The following is a 19,020-nucleotide window of genomic DNA, read 5'->3' on the forward strand; positions in this document are numbered from 1 at the left end:
TCCCCCGAATTTCCAGACGAGGGTTCAAGGTCTGGAAGCTGCAAATGAAGCAAATGCAGAGGAGATGCTGTGATGGGGTTTATATTAATTAATTAATTGGGAGTTTCTCATCAATCTGCTGAGGATGCTGCTGGTCCCTCCTTTTCCTGAGATCCTTCAAATCAAGGGGTGTTTGTCCTGGCAGGGCTTGGCCCTGGGGGGTTCAGCAGCTCCAGCCACATTCCCACTGACTCTCCCTTCCCTTGGGAGCTCAATTCCCTCACAGCAAAAAATTACTGGAATTTGAATAAATTCAGTGGAATTTGTATAAATTTTGCACTGGGGCCTTTTGACCCAAAGTGACATTTCCAGAATCCAACTTTTCCACCTCCAGAATCCAACTTTTCCACCTCCAGAATCCAACTTTTCCATCCCAGAATCCAACTTTTCCATCCCAGAATCCAACTTTTCCATCCCCAGAATCCAACTTTTCCACCTCCAGAATCCAACTTTTCCATCCCAGAATCCAACTTCCCCATCCTCAAAAACTGACTTTTCCATCCCAGAATCCAACTTTTCCATCTCCAGAATCCAACTTTTCCATCCCAGAATCCAACTTTTCCACCTCCCAGAATCCAACTTTTCCATCCCAGAATCCAACTTCCCCATCCTCAAAAACTGACTTTTCCATCCCCAGAATCCAACTTTTCCACCTCCAGAATCCAACTTTTCCACTCCAGAATCCAGCTTTTCCATCCCCAGAATCCAACTTTTCCATCCCCAGAATCCAACTTTTCCATCCCAGAATCCAACTTTTCCACCTCCAGAATCCAACTTTTCCACCTCCAGAATCCAACTTTTCCATCCCCAGAATCCAACTTTTCCATCCCCAGAATCCAACTTTTCCATCCCAGAATCCAACTTTTCCATCCCAGAATCCAACTTTTCCATCCCCAGAATCCAACTTCCCCATCCTCAAAAACTGACTTTTCCATCCCAGAATCCAACTTTTCCACCCCAGAATCCAACTTTTCCATCCCTTCCCAGAGGTTTTCAAACACCCAAAGGGGAATTTGGTGCTGAAGTGGAGCTGAAGCTTCATCAGGATTTTCTCTGGATCTTCTCCCATTCCTTTGGAATCCTGGAGCTCCCAGAGCTGGAGAGGGATTTGGAGAAGGGCCTGGAGGGAGAGGAAAAGGGGGAACAGCTTCCCACTGGCAGAGGGGAGGGACAGGTGGAATTTGGCACTTCCCACCTCCAACAAAAAGGTCTTTTTTCCCTAAAAAGATTCAATTAAGAAGAAATATGGAATTCTCCACAGCTCCTCCTGCTCCTGCAGGGCCCAGGAATGGGATTGGGAGGATCCAGAACTTGTTCCAAAATCCCCCTTGAAGACACAACTCGCTCCAGGAGAGGAGAATGTGGAGACTCCTGGCACAGGGAGCCCTTCCCTGGCACAGGGAGCCCTTCCCTGGCACCAAAGCTCCTGGGCACTCCCACAGCAGCTCCCTGGGCTGCAGGAACCAGGAATTCTCTTCCTTGGGCTGCAGGAACCAGGAATTCTCTTCCCTGGGCTGCAGGAACCAGGAATTCTCTTCCCTGGGCTGCAGGAACCAGGAATTCTCTTCCCCGGGCTGCAGGAACCAGGAATTCTCTTCCCTGGGCTGCAGGAACCAGGAATTCTCTGCCCTGGGCACTCCCACAACAGCTCCCCGGGCTGCAGGAACCAGGAATTCTCTTCCCTGGGCATTCCCAAGGCAGCTCCCTGGGTTGCAGGAACCAGGAATTCTCTTCCCCGGGCTGCAGGAACCAGGAATTCTCTTCCCTGGGCTGCAGGAACCAGGAATTCTCTGCCCTGGGCATTCCCAAAGCAGCTCCCTGGGCTGCAGGAACCAGGAATTCTCTTCCCTGGATTGCAGGAACCAGGAATTCTCTTCCCTGGGCATTCCCAAAGCAGCTCCCTGGGCTGCAGGAACCAGGAATTCTCTTCCCTGGATTGCAGGAACCAGGAATTCTCTTCCCTGGGCATTCCCAAAGCAGCTCCCTGGGCTGCAGGAACCAGGAATTCTCTTCCCTGGATTGCAGGAACCAGAATTCTCTTCCCTGGGCTGCAGGAACCAGGAATTCTCTGCCCTGGGCACTCCCAGGAGCTCCCTGGGCTGCAGGAACCAGGAATTCTCTGCCCTGGGAAATCACAGCAACTCCCTGGGCTGCAGGAACCAGGAATTCTCTGCCCTGGATTGCAGGAACCAGGAATTCTCTGCCCTGGGCACTCCCACAACAGCTCCCTGGATTGCAGGAACCAGAATTCTCTTCCCTGGGCTGCAGGAACCAGGAATTTTTTCTTCCAGGCCTGGATAAACAGGGAAAGGATGAACCAGCACGAGGCTCCTGTTTGGCTGCAATAATCCTGTTGCTGCCACCAGGACTTCACATTCCAGAGGGAAAATGGCACTTCAGGAGCTGCACTAAAGCCACAACTTCTCCCTTGGGCTCATCCAAGACAGCCAAGGGAGCAAAAGGGGCTCCTCAGGCTCCCAAAAATCTCCGGGAATTCCCCAGCCTGGCCTTTTGAAGGGATGCAATTCCTTCCCAGTGGCCCACTGGACTCAAATAAGCCACAGAAAAAAATTGTATAAAAAGATTTATTGAAATTCATCAATGACAAACAGACATAAAACTCAAAAGTTTGGCTCTTCTGGGAAAAAAAAAAACAAAAACAAAACCAAACCAAAAAAAAAAAAAAACCCAAAAAAACTGTTGCAAATGTATTTATACAGATGAAATATTGACTAGGAAATACAAGTCACTTCTAAAGCTGTTTCTGAAGAGGGATATGAAAGTAAAACTGTACATTCACGAGGCATTTTCAGTCATTTCACTGACTCCCACTAGGTAAGAAAATACAATTTGAATTAGTATCTCGTGCTTGAGTGTATGAAAAGAAACCTCCTGCCCTACAGGAACTGCCTCCTGCATTCAGGGGTGTAAAAATTCTCTTTTCCAAGTATAGAGCACAAGTGGAAGTAGTTTCTCATCACTCCAAATTGACTCTATTGGTGTTATATATTACAGACCAAAATAGTACACACCTTATTTAAAAGGGTTGGAACATTTTTTTATTACAATTGTCAGATTCAGCTCACTAATAACTCAGGAATTAGGAACACTTTTTATATATATTTATATATATATTTCAATGCCTGCCATTTTCAGTGTCTTGGCTGCACCTCAGCCAAAAAAAAAAAAAAAAAAAAATAAAACAAACCCCAAAACAAAACAAACCTCCCACCCCCCCTCCCCAAATAAAAACAAATGGAAAAAAGGAAAAACACACAACACACAGGGCAGGGATTGCAAATTCACCCCACAAAGCAGATCCAAAGGAACACCCCAAAAGAAAACAAAAACATTTGGTCACTATTTACAAAGAGGAAAAGCCGAGGGAGCTCCAAAACCAGGGAAAAGTGGCTGAAAATGGCAGACATTCCCAAGGGAACAAAAAGCAGGAGCAAGATGCCATTCTCACCCTGTTGCTGTGCAGGGATGATGCTCTGCCCCAAATTCCAGCAGCAGCCCCCCCAAAAAAGGCTTGTTGGGGGTTTATGGAGGGATTGGGAAAATCCCAATATCCACCAAGCCTGGATTTGGGGATCGGCCTCGGAGCTGCAGCCTCTGCATCTTGTTCTTCTTCAGGGTGGCAAAATATCCACTCCAATAATAAGAAACAAATTACCACTTGGTTTATACTTCCTATTGCAGTTACAGGGACCAAGAGAGGGGGAGAAAGGAAGGGATTGCAAATGAATAGGAGGAGGAGTGGCAGTAAAAATAGGACTTTATTCCCTTGCCCACCCAGTCTGCTTCTCCCTCTCGTTCCCACAGCAACATTACAATCAGAAAAAAAAACCAAAAAAAAAAAAAGAAAAGAAAAAAAAAGGGGTTGGGGGTGTGGGGAGGGAAATACAGGGTAAAAACAGTCAAATCACAATAGGAAAAGTTCCAAAGGGGGGCTGCAGTTTAGTCGTCCTCGTCCCCTTCGTCCTCAGGCTCTCGTTTCCTCTTCTGGCCCTGCTCCTCCTCTGCAGAGCAACAGAGTCCTGTCACTGGGCAGGCAGCAGGACACAGCCCTGGCCTGGGGACACCCCAAACCTGCCCTGGGGACACCCCCCAAACCTGCCCTGGGGACACCCCAGACCTGCCCTGGGGACACCCCCCCAGACCTGCCCCAGGGACACCCCAAACCTGCCCTGGCCTGGGGACACCCCCAACCTGCCCTGGGGACACCCCCCCAAACCTGCCCCGGGGACACCCCCAAACCTGCCCTGGGGACACCCCAAACCTGCCCCGGGGACACCCCCAAACCTGCCCTGCAGGACACCTCCCCAAACCTGCCCTGCCCTGGGGACACCCCCAAACCTGCCCTGGGGACACCCCAAACCTGCCCCGGGGACACCCCAAACCTGCCCTGGGGACACCCCCAAACCTGCCCTGGGGACACCCCAAACCTGCCCTGCAGGACACCCCAAACCTGCCCCGGGGACACCCCCCCAAACCTGCCCCGGGGACACCCCCAAACCTGCCCTGCAGGACACCTCCCCAAACCTGCCCTGCCCTGGGGACACCCCCAAACCTGCCCTGGGGACACCCCCCCAAACCTGCCCTGGGGACACCCCAAACCTGCCCTGCCCTGGGGACACCCCAAACCTGCCCTGGGGACACCCCAAACCTGCCCTGGGGACACCCCCCCAAACCTGCCCTGGGGACACCCCAAACCTGCCCTGCCCTGGGGACACCCCAAACCTGCCCTGGGGACACCCCAAACCTGCCCCGGGGACACCCCCCCAAACCTGTCCTGGGGACACCCCAAACCTGCCCCGGGGACACCCCCCCAAACCTGCCCTGGGGACACACCAAACCTGCCCTGGGGACACCCCAAACCTGCCCTGCCCTGGGGACACCCCCAAACCTGCCCTGGGGACACACCAAACCTGCCCTGGGGACACCCCCAAACCTGCCCTGAGGACACCCCAAACCTGCCCCGGGGACACCCCAAACCTGCCCGGGGGACACCCCAAACCTGCCCTGCCCTGGGGACACCCCAAACCTGCCCTCGGGACACCCCCAAACCTGCCCCAGGGACACCCCCAACCTGCCCTGGGGACACCCCAACCCTGCCCCGGGGACACCCCCAGCCCTGCCCTGAGCTCCACTCTGGCCCCACAGGGTATTCCAGGGCTATGAAAGCAGCTCTGCTGCCATACCAGGCTCCTCCTCATCTTCATCATCATCCACCTCGCCGTCATTGTAGCCTTCCTCATCCTCCTGCAGGACAGGGACAGGGACAGGGACAGGGACAGGGACAGGGAGAGGGGGCAAACAGGGGTCAGGCAGGGAGAGCAGCCACTGGGCACATCCAGCAGCATCTCAGCATGGAGAGGAAGGCCCTGAAATGTCTTCAACAAAAAGGAGCCACTGCCTTGTACAAGGGGGGGTTGGGATGGAGTAACTGGGGTTTGTATGGAATTACTGGGGTTTGTATGGAATAACTGGGGGTTGTATGGAATAACTGGGGGTTGGGATGGAATAACTGGGGGTTGGGATGGAATAATGGGGTTGGGATGGAATAATCAGGGTTTGAATGGGTAACTGGGGTTTGGGATGGAGTAACTGGGGTTGGGATGGAATTACTGGGGTTTGTATGGAGTAACTGGGGTTTGTATGGAATAACTGGGGGTTGTATGGAATTACTGGGGTTTGTATGGAATAACTGGGGGTTGTATGGAATTACTGGGGTTTGTATGGAATAACTGGGGGTTGTATGGAATTACTGGGGGTTGTATGGAATAACTGGGGGTTGGGATGGAATAACTGGGGGTTGGGATGGAGTAACTGGGGTTTGTATGGAATAACTGGGGGTTGTATGGAATTACTGGGGGTTGTATGGAATTACTGGGGGTTGGCATGGAATAACTGGAGGTTGGGATGGAGTAACTGGGGTTGGGATGGAATAACTGGGGGTTGGGATGGAGTAACTGGGGTTTGTATGGAATTACTGGGGGTTGGGATGGAATAACGGGGTGTTGGGATGGAATAACTGGGGGTTGGGATGGAATAATCAGGGTTTGAATGGGTAACTGGGGTTTGGGATGGAGTAACTGGGAGTTGGGATGGAATAACTGGGGGTTTGGGGATGGAGTAACCAGGGTTGGGATGGAGTAACTGGGGTTTGCTATGGAATAACTGGGATTTGCAATGGAATAACTGGGGTTTGCTATGGAATAACTGGGATTTGCTATAGAATAACTGGGGTTGGGATGGAGTTGTGGTGACAGCCAAGGCCTGTCCCAGCACCAAGGAACGTGCCTGGGGAGAGCCTTGGACAGGGTGGGGAACTCAAAGGACTAAAAAACTGCACTATTTGGGGCATTTCTTGCCCAGCTATTCCCAGCTGGAGCATGTTCAATCCTCACCTCCTCTTCTCCACTCACATCCTCCTCTTCTCCTTCCTCCTCTTCCTCCTCATCTTCTTCATCTTCTACTACCTGAGCATCATCATCGTACTCCTCTTCTGCAAAGCACAATGAACCCCTCTGATGTTCTGGGTTTTCCAGAGCGTTGCCAGCCCAGCTGTGCCCTGCTGGCCCACCAGGAGCCCCCTGGAGCCCTCCTGAGGGACAGCCCAGGGTTTTTGGGAGCTGTGCAGCTGCCCCCCACCCAGAGCTGCTCTCAGTCACTCGGGGAGCCCCAGGACTGTGGGAGCTGCAGCTGCTCCACTTCCCACTCAGTGCATTTTGGAGCCCCTGGGACCTGTCCAGCTCTCCCAGTCCAGCTGCTCCCACCAGGATGGAGCAGAACTTCACCCCCAGGGCCCCCCCCCACCTTGACACCACCCCAGTGACACAAAGGGGCCACACCATGTCCATTTAGGGGGTTCCAATCCCTTTCCAAGAGCAAGGAGATCAAATGCAACTCTCCCAGCAGGGAGCTGGGAAGGGCTGAGCCCCCCCAGGTGTCCTCCCTGTGGCAGGAATGGAGTCTGGGAGCTTCTCCATGTGCTGGGGTGGAGGCAGCACTGCCAGGCCCTCAGAGCTCCCACTCAGCACTGAGGCAAAAGTGCAAGTGCAGCTGTTCTGCTGTTCTGGGCTGGAGCTCCAGCACATTCCCAGCTCCACAGGCTCATCCAGCCGCTCCGGGGGCAGTGCCAGGGCAGGAGGCACCCCCAGCCCCGGCACCCCCTCACTGCCCTGCCATTAAAGGCTGCTTGGTCCTTCACTGCCAAGGCAGCCTCAACACACTCTCCTCTCTTCTGCCTGATCTTATTTCATCCTCATGGAGCACTCTTGGCTCCTTCATTCCTGCTGTTTTCCAGGCTCAGCCTGGCTCTCACCCTGCCCGTCTCCATCAGGACCCACCCACCTGCACATCATCCTTCCCACCCACTCCTGCCCCACGTCCTCAGCCCTGGGGTGCTCTGTGCCCTCAGCCCTCCAGTGCCTTCCTCCTGGCCCTTCCTCCTGGCCCTTCCTCCTGGTCCCTTCCTCCCACCTTTCACTAGAGGTAAAATCCACAGAATTCCAGATAAGCCCAGTTGGAAGGGACTCACCAGGATCATGGAGTCCAACCCTCAGCCCTGCCCAGGCCCATCCCCAAGAGTCACACCCTGTGCCCCAGGGGATCATCCAAACACTCCTGGAGCTCTGGCAGCCTTGGGGCTGTGCCCACTGCCCTGGGGAGCCTGGTCAGTGCCCACCACCCTCTGGGGGAAGAACCTTGTCCTGAGATGCCACCTGACCCTCCCTGAGCTCCAGGCCATTCCCTGGTCCTGGTCCCCTTGAGGATGAGGCTGAGGACACTGAGATGCAGGAGCTGCAGAGCACCATGAAAGCTGGAGGCCAACACCCCAGGCAGTGCCACCCCACGTACCATTCTCATCCTCCTCCTCGTCGTCCAGGCCCTCCACACAGCCCAACACCCTAGGCTGTGCCACCCCACATACCATCCTCATCCTCCTCATCATCATCCAGGCCCTCCACACAGCCCAACACCCCAGACAGTGCCACCCCACGTACCATCCTCATCCTCCTCCTCGTCGTCCAGGCCCTCCACACAGCCCAACACCCCGGGCAGTGCCACCCCACATACCATCCTCATCCTCCTCCTCGTCGTCCAGGCCCTCCACACAGCCCATCACCCCGGGCAGTGCCACCCCACGTACCATCCTCATCCTCCTCCTCGTCGTCCAGGCCCTCCACGTAGCCCTCGGCGTCCGAGTCCGGCGCCTCTTTGTCGTCCCGATCTTTCACTAGAGACAAGACTGAGAAAGTTGCTCTTTCAGGCCCCCCCTGGTTCCTTGGAGGACACTGAGCCACTTCTCCTTCACACCAGCCAGGGAGGAGCTGCTGAACAGCCTTCTCATGCCACCAGGTCAGAGCTGGAAGCAGAGGGCACTGAGGCAGCAGCAGGAGGGTGTGCGAGCCTGGGGCCACCCTGCAGTCCCCAGCACGTCCCATCCTCATCCTCCTCATCATCATCCAGGCCCTCCATGTAGCCAAACACCCCAGGCAGTGCCAGTGCCACCCCATGTCCCATCCTCATCCTCCTCATCATCATCCAGGCCCTCCACATAGCCCAGCACCCCAGGCAGTGCCACCCCATGTACCACCCTCATTCTTCTCCTCATCATCCTTTTCCTCCACATAGCCCAGCACCTCAGGCAGTGCCACCCCACGTCCCATCCTCATCCTCATCATCATCATCCAGGCCCTCCACATAGCCCAGCACCCCAGGCAGTGCCACCCCACGTCCCATCCTCATCCTCCTCATCATCATCCAGGCCCTCCACATAGCCCAGCACCCCAGGCAGTGCCACTCCACGTCCCATCCTCATCCTCCTCCTCGTCATCCAGGCTCTGCACAGAGCCAACCACCCACCCCAGGCAGTGCCACTCCACGTACTACCCTCATCCTCCTCATCATCCTCCAGGTCTTCCACGGAGCCACCCACCCCAGGCAGTGCCAGTGCCACCCCACGTCCCATCCTCATCCTCATCATCATCCAGGCCCTCCACACAGCCCAACACCCCAGGCAGTGCCACCCCATGTACCACCCTCCTCCTCCTCCTCCTCCTCCTCTTCCTCCTCCTCCTCCTCCTCCTCCTCCTCCTCCTCCTCCTCCTCCTCCTCTTCCTCCTCCTCCTCCTCCTCCTCCTCCTCCTCCTCCTCCTCCTCCTTCTTATCACCCAGGCCCTCCACGGAGCCACCCACCCCAGGCAGTCCCAGTGCCACTGCCAGTGCCACCCCCCGTACCATCCTCGTCCTCCTCCTCGTCGTCCAGGCCCTCCACGTAGCCCTCTGCGTCCGAGTCCGGGGCCTCCTTGTCGTCCCTGTCGTAGCCGTCGAGGTACGTGAGCTGGGGCAGGAGCTTGAACACGTTTTCTCGGTAGTCGTTCAAGTTGGTCACCTCGCAGTTGAACAGGTCTAAGCTCTTCAGGTTTTCTAACTTTTTCTGCAAGACCAGAGGGTGTCTCAGCTTTGCTGTGCCACCAGTTCCCTCCCGAGCAGTGGGAGACGCGGGGAATGTGCTCCAGGGCTGCCCGTTGCCAAAGGGGCACCTGGGGCTTTACCTGGGCATGTCGGGGCTTCATTTGGGCATGTCGGGGCTTTACCTGGGCATGTCGGGGCTTCATTTGGGCATGTCGGGGCTTCATTTGGGCATAGTTGGGGCTTCATTTGGGCATATTTGGGGCTTCATTTGGGTACATTTGGGGCTTCATTTGGGCATATTTGGGGCTTCATTTGGGTACATTTGGGACTTTCTTTTGCCATATTTGGGGCTTCATTTGGGGCTTCATTTTGCCATATTTGGGGCTTCATTTTGGCACATTTGGGGCTTCATTTGGGTACATTTGGGACTTTCTTTTGCCATATTTGGGGCTTCATTTTGCCATATTTGGGGCTTCATTTTGGCACATTTGGGGCTTCATTTGCCATATTTGGGGCTTCATTTGCCATATTTGGGGCTTCATTTGCCATATTTGGGGCTTCATTTTGGCATATTTGGGGCTTCATTTGGCATATTTGGGGCTTCATTTGGGGCTTCATTTGGCATATTTGGGGCTTCATTTGGGTACATTTGGGACTTTCTTTTGCCATATTTGGGGCTTCATTTTGGCATATCTCTTCCAATTGATGTGAAGAGGAATCTGCAGGACCTGCTGTGGGATCTGGGAGTGGGAAAAACTCTTCCTGAGGTTCAGCAGCTCACAAAAGTTTGGGAAGAGGTGATGGTGCTGTGAGGGCCAATCCTTGGAATAAATAATATCCAGTTGTCCCAAAGGCACCAAAGCCATCAGGTGGACTGAAATTTGGGAAGAGGTGATGCTGCTGGAAGGGACAACACTGGGAATAAATAATATCCAGTTATTCCAAAGGCACCAGAGCCATCAGGTGGACTGAAATTTGGGAAGAGGTGATGCTGCTGGAAGGGACAACACTGGGAATAACCAATACCCAGTTGTCCCAAGGGCACCAGAGCCATCAGGTGTATTGAAACTGTTTCAAATGGAATTAGAAACAGGTATTTGGACACAAGAACTTTGCCAAGAGAAATGTAAAATATTTGAGTGATTGTACCTCAGCCTTTGGAAAAGGCACAAAGGTGTAGAAATGGAACAGAACTCGTTCCTGGGGGTTTGGGTTGGGGGTTTATGGTGGATCTGCACTGCCCACAGCACTTTGGAGCATTAACAGAGCAAGCCCAAGGAGTTGAGGATTTGTGTCAACTCTGATGAAATATTTGTGCAAGGAAATGTCTCCCTCCTGCAGTTCAACATGTGGAGCAACAGGACCATGGAGGAAACTGGGAGAACTGGGAGAACTGGGAGCAGTTCCAGCCCTCTGGGTGTCCCAGCTCTGCTCTGGCCTGCTGGAGATCCCCGTGGGATGGATTTTCAGAGGGGCTGTGCCCAGGGAGGTGCCCGGCATGGGGCAGCTGGCCCGGCCCCGCTGCCACTAGAGGGAACCAGCGGCTCACCGGGATGGGGACTGGGAGCAGGGACATGGGAATGGCTTCCCACGGCCACAGGGTTACCTGGGATTGGGAGGGAATTCCTGGCTGGGAGGGTGGGCAGGCCCTGGCACAGGTGCCCAGAGAAGCTGTGGCTGCCCCATCCCTGGGAGTGTCCAAGGTCAGGTTGGAGCAACCTGGGCTGGTGGAAGGTCCTGCCCGCCCATCCAGGACCTGGATAACGTTTAAGGTCCATCCCAACCTATGCCAAGCCATGCCAGGATTCTCTGGCACCAGGTGAGTGCAGCACAGCCCTGCTCTCTGGGCACTGTGCCATGGGGACCTGAGCCATGTCTGCTCTTCCTGTGCATCCAGGGGGGATTGGCACGAAGCTCAGCCACCTTCCCAACCAGGAGCTGGCACTGAGGGAGTTTTCCAGGTGGGATCAGCCCAGAGAAGCTGTGGCTGCCCCTGGATCCCTGCAGTGCCCACGGCCAGGCTGGAGCAGCTGGTGCAGCAGAAGGACCCCCTGGCCCTGGCACTGAGAGGATGTTCCAGGTCCCTTCCCAACCAAGCCACTCCAGGGCTCTACGCTGTCCAGAGGGGCTGGTGCCATCTGTGCCCAGAGGAGCTGGTGCCAACTGTGCCCAGAGGGGTTGGTGCCACCCTGCCCAGAGGGGCTAGTACCACCCTGCCCAGAGGGGCTTGTGTCACTGTGCCCAGAGGGGCTGGTGCCACCCTGCTCATAGGAGCTGGTGCCACCGTGCCCAGAGAGGCTGATGTCACCCTGCCCAGAGGGGCTGGTATCACTGTGCCCAGAGGGGCTGGTGTCACCCTGCCCAGAGGGGCTGGTATCACTGTGCCCAGAGGGGCTGGTGTCACCCTGCTCAGAGGGGCTGGTGCCACCCTGCCCACAGGAGTTGGTGCCACCATGCCCAGAGGGGCTGATGTCACCGTGCCCACAGGAGCTGGTGTCACCCTGCTCAGAGGGGCTGGTGCCACCGTGCCCACAGGAGCTCGTGCCACCGTGCCCAGAGGGGCTGATGTCACTGTGCCCAGAGGAGCTGGTGCCACCCTGCCCAAAGGGGCTGATGTCACCATGCCCAGAGGGGCTGGTGCCACCGTGCCCACAGGAGCTGATGCCACCGTGCCCAGAGGGGCTGATGTCACCGTGCCCACAGGAGTTGGTGCCACCGTGCCCACAGGAGCTGGTGTCACCCTGCTCAGAGGGGCTGATGTCACCGTGCCCACAGGAGCTGGTGCCACCGTGCCCAGAGGGGCTGGTGCCACCCTGCTCAGAGGGGCCGGTGCCACCCTGCTCAGAGGGGCTGATGTCACCCTGCCCAGAGGGGCTGATGTCACCCTGCCCACAGGAGCTGGTGTCACCCTGCTCAGAGGGGCTGGTGCCACCCTGCCCAGAGGGGTCGGTGCCACCCTGCCCAGAGGGGCCGGTGCCACCGTGCCCGCCCCCAACTCACCAGAGGTTCTATTGTACCGAGATCTTTAATTTTGTTGCCGCTCAGATTTAGGTGTGTGAGGTTTGGACACTTCTCTGCCAACACTTCCAGGCCTCCTGAGATTCTGTTGTCGCTCAGCTCGAGCTGGAAGCACAAAGAGCCACCCTGAGTGCCAAGCCCCGTGTCACAGCCACAGCTGGGCACGGTGGCACAGGGGGAGGCACAGGGGAGGTGCCCAGGGGGGACATTTACCTTCTTAAGTTTGTTTAACTTTGGTAAGTTTGCCACTGAGGTTAAGCCTACGTTGATTGTACTCAAGAATTCCAACTCCTCGAACTCATCCGTCAGGCCCTCGATTTTGCCTTCGTACGACCTGCAGTTGTCCAGAACGAGCTCCTTAACCTGGCAGGGACAGAGGGCACGGGTCGGGCACGGCTGAGGGGAGCCTGGCAGGGCACGGGACGGGCACGGCTGAGGGGGAGCCTGGCAGGGCTGAGGGCACGGGTCGGGCACGGCTGAGGGGGGCCTGGCAGGGCTGAGGGCACGGGTCGGGCATGGCTGAGCGGGGCCCTGGCAGGGACAGAGGGCACGGGTCGGGCATGGCTGAGGGGGAGCCTGGCAGGGCACGGGTCGGGCATGGCTGAGCGAGGCCCTGGCAGGGCTGAGGGCACGGGTCGGGCACGGCTGAGGGGGAGCCTGGCAGGGCTGAGGACACGGGTCGGGCATGGCTGAGGGGAGCCTGGCAGGGCTGAGGGCACGGGTCGGGCACGGCTGAGGGGGGCCTGGCAGGGCTGAGGGCACGGGTCGGGCATGGCTGAGGGGGAGCCTGGCAGGGCACGGGTCGGGCACGGCTGAGGGGGGCCCTGGCAGGGCACGGGTCGAGCACGGCTGAGCGGGGCCCTGGCAGGGCACGGGTCGGGCACGGCTGAGGGGGAGCCTGGCAGGGCTGAGGGCACGGGTCAGGCACGGCTGAGGGGGAGCTTGGCAGGGACAGAGGGCACGGGTCGGGCACGGCTGAGGGGAGCCTGGCAGGGACAGAGGACACGGGTCGGGCATGGCTGAGGGGGACCCTGGCAGGGCTGAGGGCACGGGTCGGGCACGGCTGAGGGGGGAGCCTGGCAGGGCACGGGTCGGGCATGGCTGAGGGGGAGCCTGGCAGGGCACGGGTCGGGCACGGCTGAGGGGGAGCCTGGCAGGGCACGGGTCGGGCATGGCTGAGCGGGGCCCTGGCAGGGCTGAGGGCACGGGTCGGGCATGGCTGAGGGGACCCTGGCAGGGCTGAGGGCACGGGTCGGGCACGGCTGAGGGGGAGCCTGGCAGGGACAGAGGGCACGGGTCGGGCACGGCTGAGGGGGGCCTGGCAGGGCTGAGGGCACGGGTCGGGCACGGCTGAGGGGGAGCCTGGCAGGGCACGGGTCGGGCATGGCTGAGGGGGGAGCCTGGCAGGGTTGAGGGCACGGGTCGGGCACGGCTGAGGGGGAGCCTGGCAGGGCTGAGGGCATGGGTCGGGCATGGCTGAGGGGGAGCCTGGCAGGGCACGGGTCGGGCATGGCTGAGGGGGGAGCCTGGCAGGGCACGGGTCGGGCATGGCTGAGCGGGGCCCTGGCAGGGACAGAGGGCACGGGTCGAGCACGGCTGAGGGGGGCCCTGGCAGGGCACGGGTCGGGCATGGCTGAGCGGGGCCCTGGCAGGGACAGAGGGCACGGGTCGGGCACGGCTGAGGGGGAGCCTGGCAGGGCTGAGGGCACAGGTCGGGCACGGCTGAGGGAGCCTGGCAGGGCTGAGGGCACGGGTCGGGCATGGCTGAGGGGGAGCCTGGCAGGGACAGAGGGCACGGGTCGGGCATGGCTGAGGGAGTCTGGCAGGGCACAGGTCGGGCATGGCTGAGGGGGAGCCTGGCAGGGCTGAGGGCACGGGTCGGGCACGGCTGAGGGGGAGCCTGGCAGGGACAGAGGGCACGGGTCGGGCATGGCTGAGGGAGCCTGGCAGGGCACGGGTCGGGCATGGCTGAGGGAGCCTGGCAGGGCACGGGTCGGGCATGGCTGAGGGGGAGCCTGGCAGGGCACGGGTCGGGCATGGCTGAGGGGGAGCCTGGCAGGGCACAGGTCGGGCACGGCTGAGCGGGGCCCTGGCAGGGCACGGGTCGGGCACGGCTGAGGGGGGCCTGGCAGGGCACGGGTCGGGCATGGCTGAGGGAGCCTGGCAGGGCTGAGGGCACGGGTCGGGCACGGCTGAGGGGGGCCCTGGCAGGGCACGGGTCGGGCATGGCTGAGGGAGCCTGGCAGGGCACAGGTCGGGCACGGCTGAGGGGGAGCCTGGCAGGGACAGAGGGCACGGGTCGGGCATGGCTGAGGGGGAGCCTGGCAGGGCACAGGTCGGGCACGGCTGAGGGGGAGCCTGGCAGGGCACGGGTCGGGCACGGCTGAGGGGGCCCTGGCATGGCTGAGGGCACGGGTCGGGCACAGCTGAGGGGACCCTGGCATGGCTGAGGACATGCCCAGTGCCCAGCCCTGCTCCTGCTCCAGTTTCAGCTTTGCTGCCTTTGTGTTCTGCAAACAACATCAACAGTTCAAAACACGGGGGGGTTTAATTAAATAATAATTAAAATAACTGATTCTCTCCCTAAATAAAGAATAAATTACTCACTTAAATCATATTATTAAATTATGTTACAGATTAATCCTGGCTTAACCCTTTTGCTTGTGAGAAGCAGCATCATCTTTGATAAACACAAGTAAAAAGCATCCTGAAAATACGAAACCCAGTGACAAGCACCTTGAATATATGAAATAAAGAAAAAGCACCTTAAATATATGAAATAAAGAAAAAGCACCTTAAATATATGAAACTAAGTAAAAAGAACCTTAAATATATAAAACCAAGTAAAAAGAACCTTAATAATAAGAAACAAAGTAAAAAGCACCTTAAATATATGAAATAAAGTAAAAGCACATTAAATATATGAAATAAAGTAAAAGCACCTTAAATATATGAAACAAAGTGAAGAGCACCTTAAATATATAAAACCAAGTGAAAAGAACCTTTAATATATGAAATAAAGTGAAAAGAACCTTTAATATAAGAAATAAAGTGAAAAGAACCTTTAATATATGAAATAAAGTGAAAAGAACCTTAAATATATGAAATAAAGTGAAAAGAACCTTAAATATATGAAATAAAGTGAAAAGAACCTTAAATATATAAAACAAAGTGAAAAGAACCTTTAATATATGAAATAAAGTGAAAAGAACTTTAAATATACGAAATAAAGTGAAAAGAACCTTTAATATATGAAATAAAGTGAAAAGAACCTTAAATATACGAAATAAAGTGAAAAGAACCTCTAATATATGAAATAAAGTGAAAAGAACCTTTAATATATGAAATAAAGTGAAAAGAACCTTTAATATACGAAATAAAGTGAAAAGAACCTTTAATATATGAAATAAAGTGAAAAGAACCTTTAATACATGAAACCAAAGTGTTAATTTTTAAACCAACAGCTCTGCCCCTCCGTACAACTCGGGGGCTGTTCCAACACTGGTTGGTAAAAGATCTTCTTCCTGCATGGAAAAATCCTTGGATGTTTCGAAGCCTGGTGGGCTCAGACACCCCTGAGAGGGGCAGGGCCTGGGGATCCCACCCCAGGTCGGGTCTGCTCCTCCTCCTCGGGGTGTTTTAGGGAGGATCCCCATGGAGGGAACTCCCTTCTTGGGGCACCAAGGGATGGGTTGGGTGATGAGGAAGGGGAGGATCCCTGAGTGTCACAGCACTGGCCCCTTATCTCCCCTGCCCTGGTGCAGCAGGGAGAGGGGGAGATAATGTCCCCAAGGGTGGAGAGATGTCCCCAGGGTGGAGAGAATGTCCCCAGGGGTGGAGAGAGTGTCCCCAAGGTAGAGAGAATGTCCCCAAGGCGGAGAGAATGTCCCCAAGGTGGAGAGAATGTGCCCAAGAGTGGAGAGAATGTCCCCAAGGGTGGAGAGATGTCCCCAAGGGTGGAGAGATGTCCCCAAGATTGAAGAGAATGTGCCCAAGGTGGAGAGATGTCCCCAAGGGTGGAGAGAATGTCCCCAAGGGTGGAGAGAATGTCCCCAAGGTGGAGAGAATGTCCCCAAGGGTGGAGAGAATGTGCCCAAGAGTGGAGAGAATGTCCCCAAGAGTGGAGAGATGTCCCCAAGGCAGAGAGAACGTCCCCAAGGGTGAAGAGAATGTCCCCAAGGGTGGAGAGAATGTCCCCAAGGTGGAGAGAATGTCCCCAAGGTGGAGAGAATGTCCCCAAGAGTGGAGATAATGTTCCCAAGAGTGAAGAGAATGTCCCCAAGGTGGAGAGAATGTCCCCAAGGTAGAGAGAATGTCCCCAAGATGGAGAGAATGTCCCCAAGGTGGAGAGAATGTCCCCAAGGTGGAGAGAATGTGCCCAAGAGTGAAGAGAATGTCCCCAAGGTGAAGAGAATGTCCCCAGGGGTGGAGAGAGTGTCCCCAAGGTAGAGAGAATGTCCTCAAGGTGGAGAGAATGTCCCCAAGGGTGGAGAGATGTCCCCAAGGTAGAGAGAATGTCCCCAAGGTGGAGAGAATGTCCCCAAGGCGGAGAGAATGTCCCCAAGGGTGAAGAGAATGTCCCCAAGGGTGGAGAGAATGTGCCCAAGAGTGGAGAGAATGTCCCCAAGAGTGGAGAGATGTCCCCAAGGCAGAGAGAACGTCCCCAAGGGTGAAGAGAATGTCCCCAAGGGTGGAGAGAATGTCCTCAAGGTGGAGAGAATGTCCCCAAGGTGGAGAGAATGTCCCCAAGGTGGAGAGATGTCCCCAAGGTGGAGAGAATGTCCTCAAGGTGGAGAGAATGTCCCCAAGGTGGAGAGAATGTCCCCAAGAGTGGAGAGATGTCCCCAAGGTGGAGAGAATGTCCCCAAGAGTGGAGAGAATGTCCCCAAGGTGGAGAGAATGTCCCCAAGAGTGGAGAGAATGTCCCCAAGGTGGAGAGAATGTCCCCAAGGGTGGAGAGAATGTCCCCAAGGTGAAGAGAATGTCCCCAAGGTGAAGAGAATGTCCCCAAGGTGGAGAGAATGTCCCCAAGGTGAAGAGAATGTCCCCAAGGTGGAGAGAATGTCCCCAAGAGTGGAGAGATGTCCCCAAGAGTGGAGAGAATGTCCCCAAGGGTGAAGAGAATGTCCCCAAGGTGGAGAGAATGTCCCCAAGGTGGAGAGAATGTCCCCAAGGTGAAGAGAATGTCCCCAAGGTGGAGAGAATGTCCCCAAGAGTGGAGAGATGTCCCCAAGAGTGGAGAGAATGTCCCCAAGGGTGAAGAGAATGTCCCCAAGGCAGAGAGAACGTCCCCAAGGCGGAGAGAATGTCCCCAAGGGTGAAGAGAATGTCCCCAAGGGTGGAGAGAATGTCCCCAAGGGTGGAGAGAACGTCCCCAAGGCGGAGAGAATGTCCCCAAGGGTGAAGAGAATGTCCCCAAGGGTGAAGAGAATGTCCCCAAGGTGGAGAGAATGTCCCCAAGGGTGGAGAGAATGTCCCCAAGGGTCTGGGAGCTCCAGACCTGCTCAACACCCCCACAGCAGGAAAGGTCTGAGTGTTGTTCTTCAACAGGTTTTTTCTGGTGTTACCACCAACAGACCCAACTGCACCAACACAAAGGAGCCCCCCAAGACATCCCAACCCCAGCCCAGCTAAAGCTGCTGCTTTTTTACCTAAACTGCTCCATTTTACCCCAAAGCTCCCGGGATTCATGTCCCTCCACAGCCAGTGAGAGCTTTCCTGGGCTCTGTGGAATTCCTGGGACTCCACAGGAAGGATTCTCCTCCTCCCAACTTGGGGAACAGCCTTTTCCACACCCCCAGGGAACTCATAGAGGAGAAGGAACTCCCAGAAAATCCCCTGCAAAAGCCCATCCTCAGACTCCTGGTGGGAAAAGGAGGATGTGCTGCTGCTTCCCACTGGGAATGGGAGAGAGGAACATGTGCAGGAACCTGAGGCAGCTGCTGAGCTTCGTTTTCACTCCTGCAATCCCCTGCACAGGGAAGAACCTGGTGAAGTTTTCCAGCTCCAAATAACATCCCCAATTTCTAATTAAATCCCAGGCACTGGAGTCAACAGGGAGCACAACAGGGAGCACAAGTGATTCACTGAGGAGGAGGAGGAGGAGCAGTGGCAGACAGGACAGGCTTTCTCCAACACTCCATGATTTTCCTAGAAGAATTCTGACAGGGAATGGCTCCACCAAAGCCTTCCAGAAGAATTGGAGGGTGGGGAGAAGAACCCAAAGATCAAGTCAACGCTCCTGACCCCACACACAACTACAAAGAAAAAAGAACCTCCCAAAACAAGCTACAAAACTCCAAACTACTCACTGGGGTGAAATTTTAGAGCCATTTTAAAGGCACCTTTTTATCTTCTCACTCAACAGCATCTTTTTGCTCACCAGTATTTGAGTATCAGGATGCCCCAGTGAGATCAGTGTGGCACAGGCAGTGCCCTCAGCCATCTGCCCCACACACACCCGCAGCTCCCGCCAAAAAAGGAGGGGAAAAGTCCAAGAAAGCTGCACTTGCCCCTATCTGGGTCCCTGCTCAGCAG

The 19,020-nt window shown here is 56.0% G+C and overlaps 1 protein-coding gene across 2 annotated transcripts in view; it reads right to left on the reverse strand.

The window, feature by feature from the left end:
* Positions 1–3,799: 3,799 nt before the first annotated feature.
* Positions 3,800–19,020, reverse strand: part of ANP32A (acidic nuclear phosphoprotein 32 family member A) — a 29,159-nt gene continuing 13,938 nt past the window's right edge. The window contains exons 2-8 of one of the 2 annotated variants that reach the window (XM_071568132.1): positions 12,697–12,846; positions 12,466–12,588; positions 9,289–9,487; positions 8,198–8,284; positions 6,453–6,550; positions 5,244–5,304; positions 3,800–4,061 (exon numbers count right to left, since the gene is read on the reverse strand). In XM_071568132.1, coding sequence (XP_071424233.1) covers positions 4,000–4,061; positions 5,244–5,304; positions 6,453–6,550; positions 8,198–8,284; positions 9,289–9,487; positions 12,466–12,588; positions 12,697–12,846 — 780 coding nt within the window. In that variant the 3' untranslated portion in view covers positions 3,800–3,999. Of the gene's footprint in view, positions 4,062–5,243; positions 5,305–6,452; positions 6,551–8,197; positions 8,297–9,288; positions 9,488–12,465; positions 12,589–12,696; positions 12,847–19,020 lie in introns of both variants that reach the window. The other variant, XM_071568131.1, reaches the window with a different exon arrangement.

This window comes from Pithys albifrons, chromosome 13, assembly GCF_047495875.1.
Source record: "Pithys albifrons albifrons isolate INPA30051 chromosome 13, PitAlb_v1, whole genome shotgun sequence".
In the NCBI taxonomy this organism is placed as follows: Eukaryota; Metazoa; Chordata; class Aves; order Passeriformes; family Thamnophilidae; genus Pithys; species Pithys albifrons.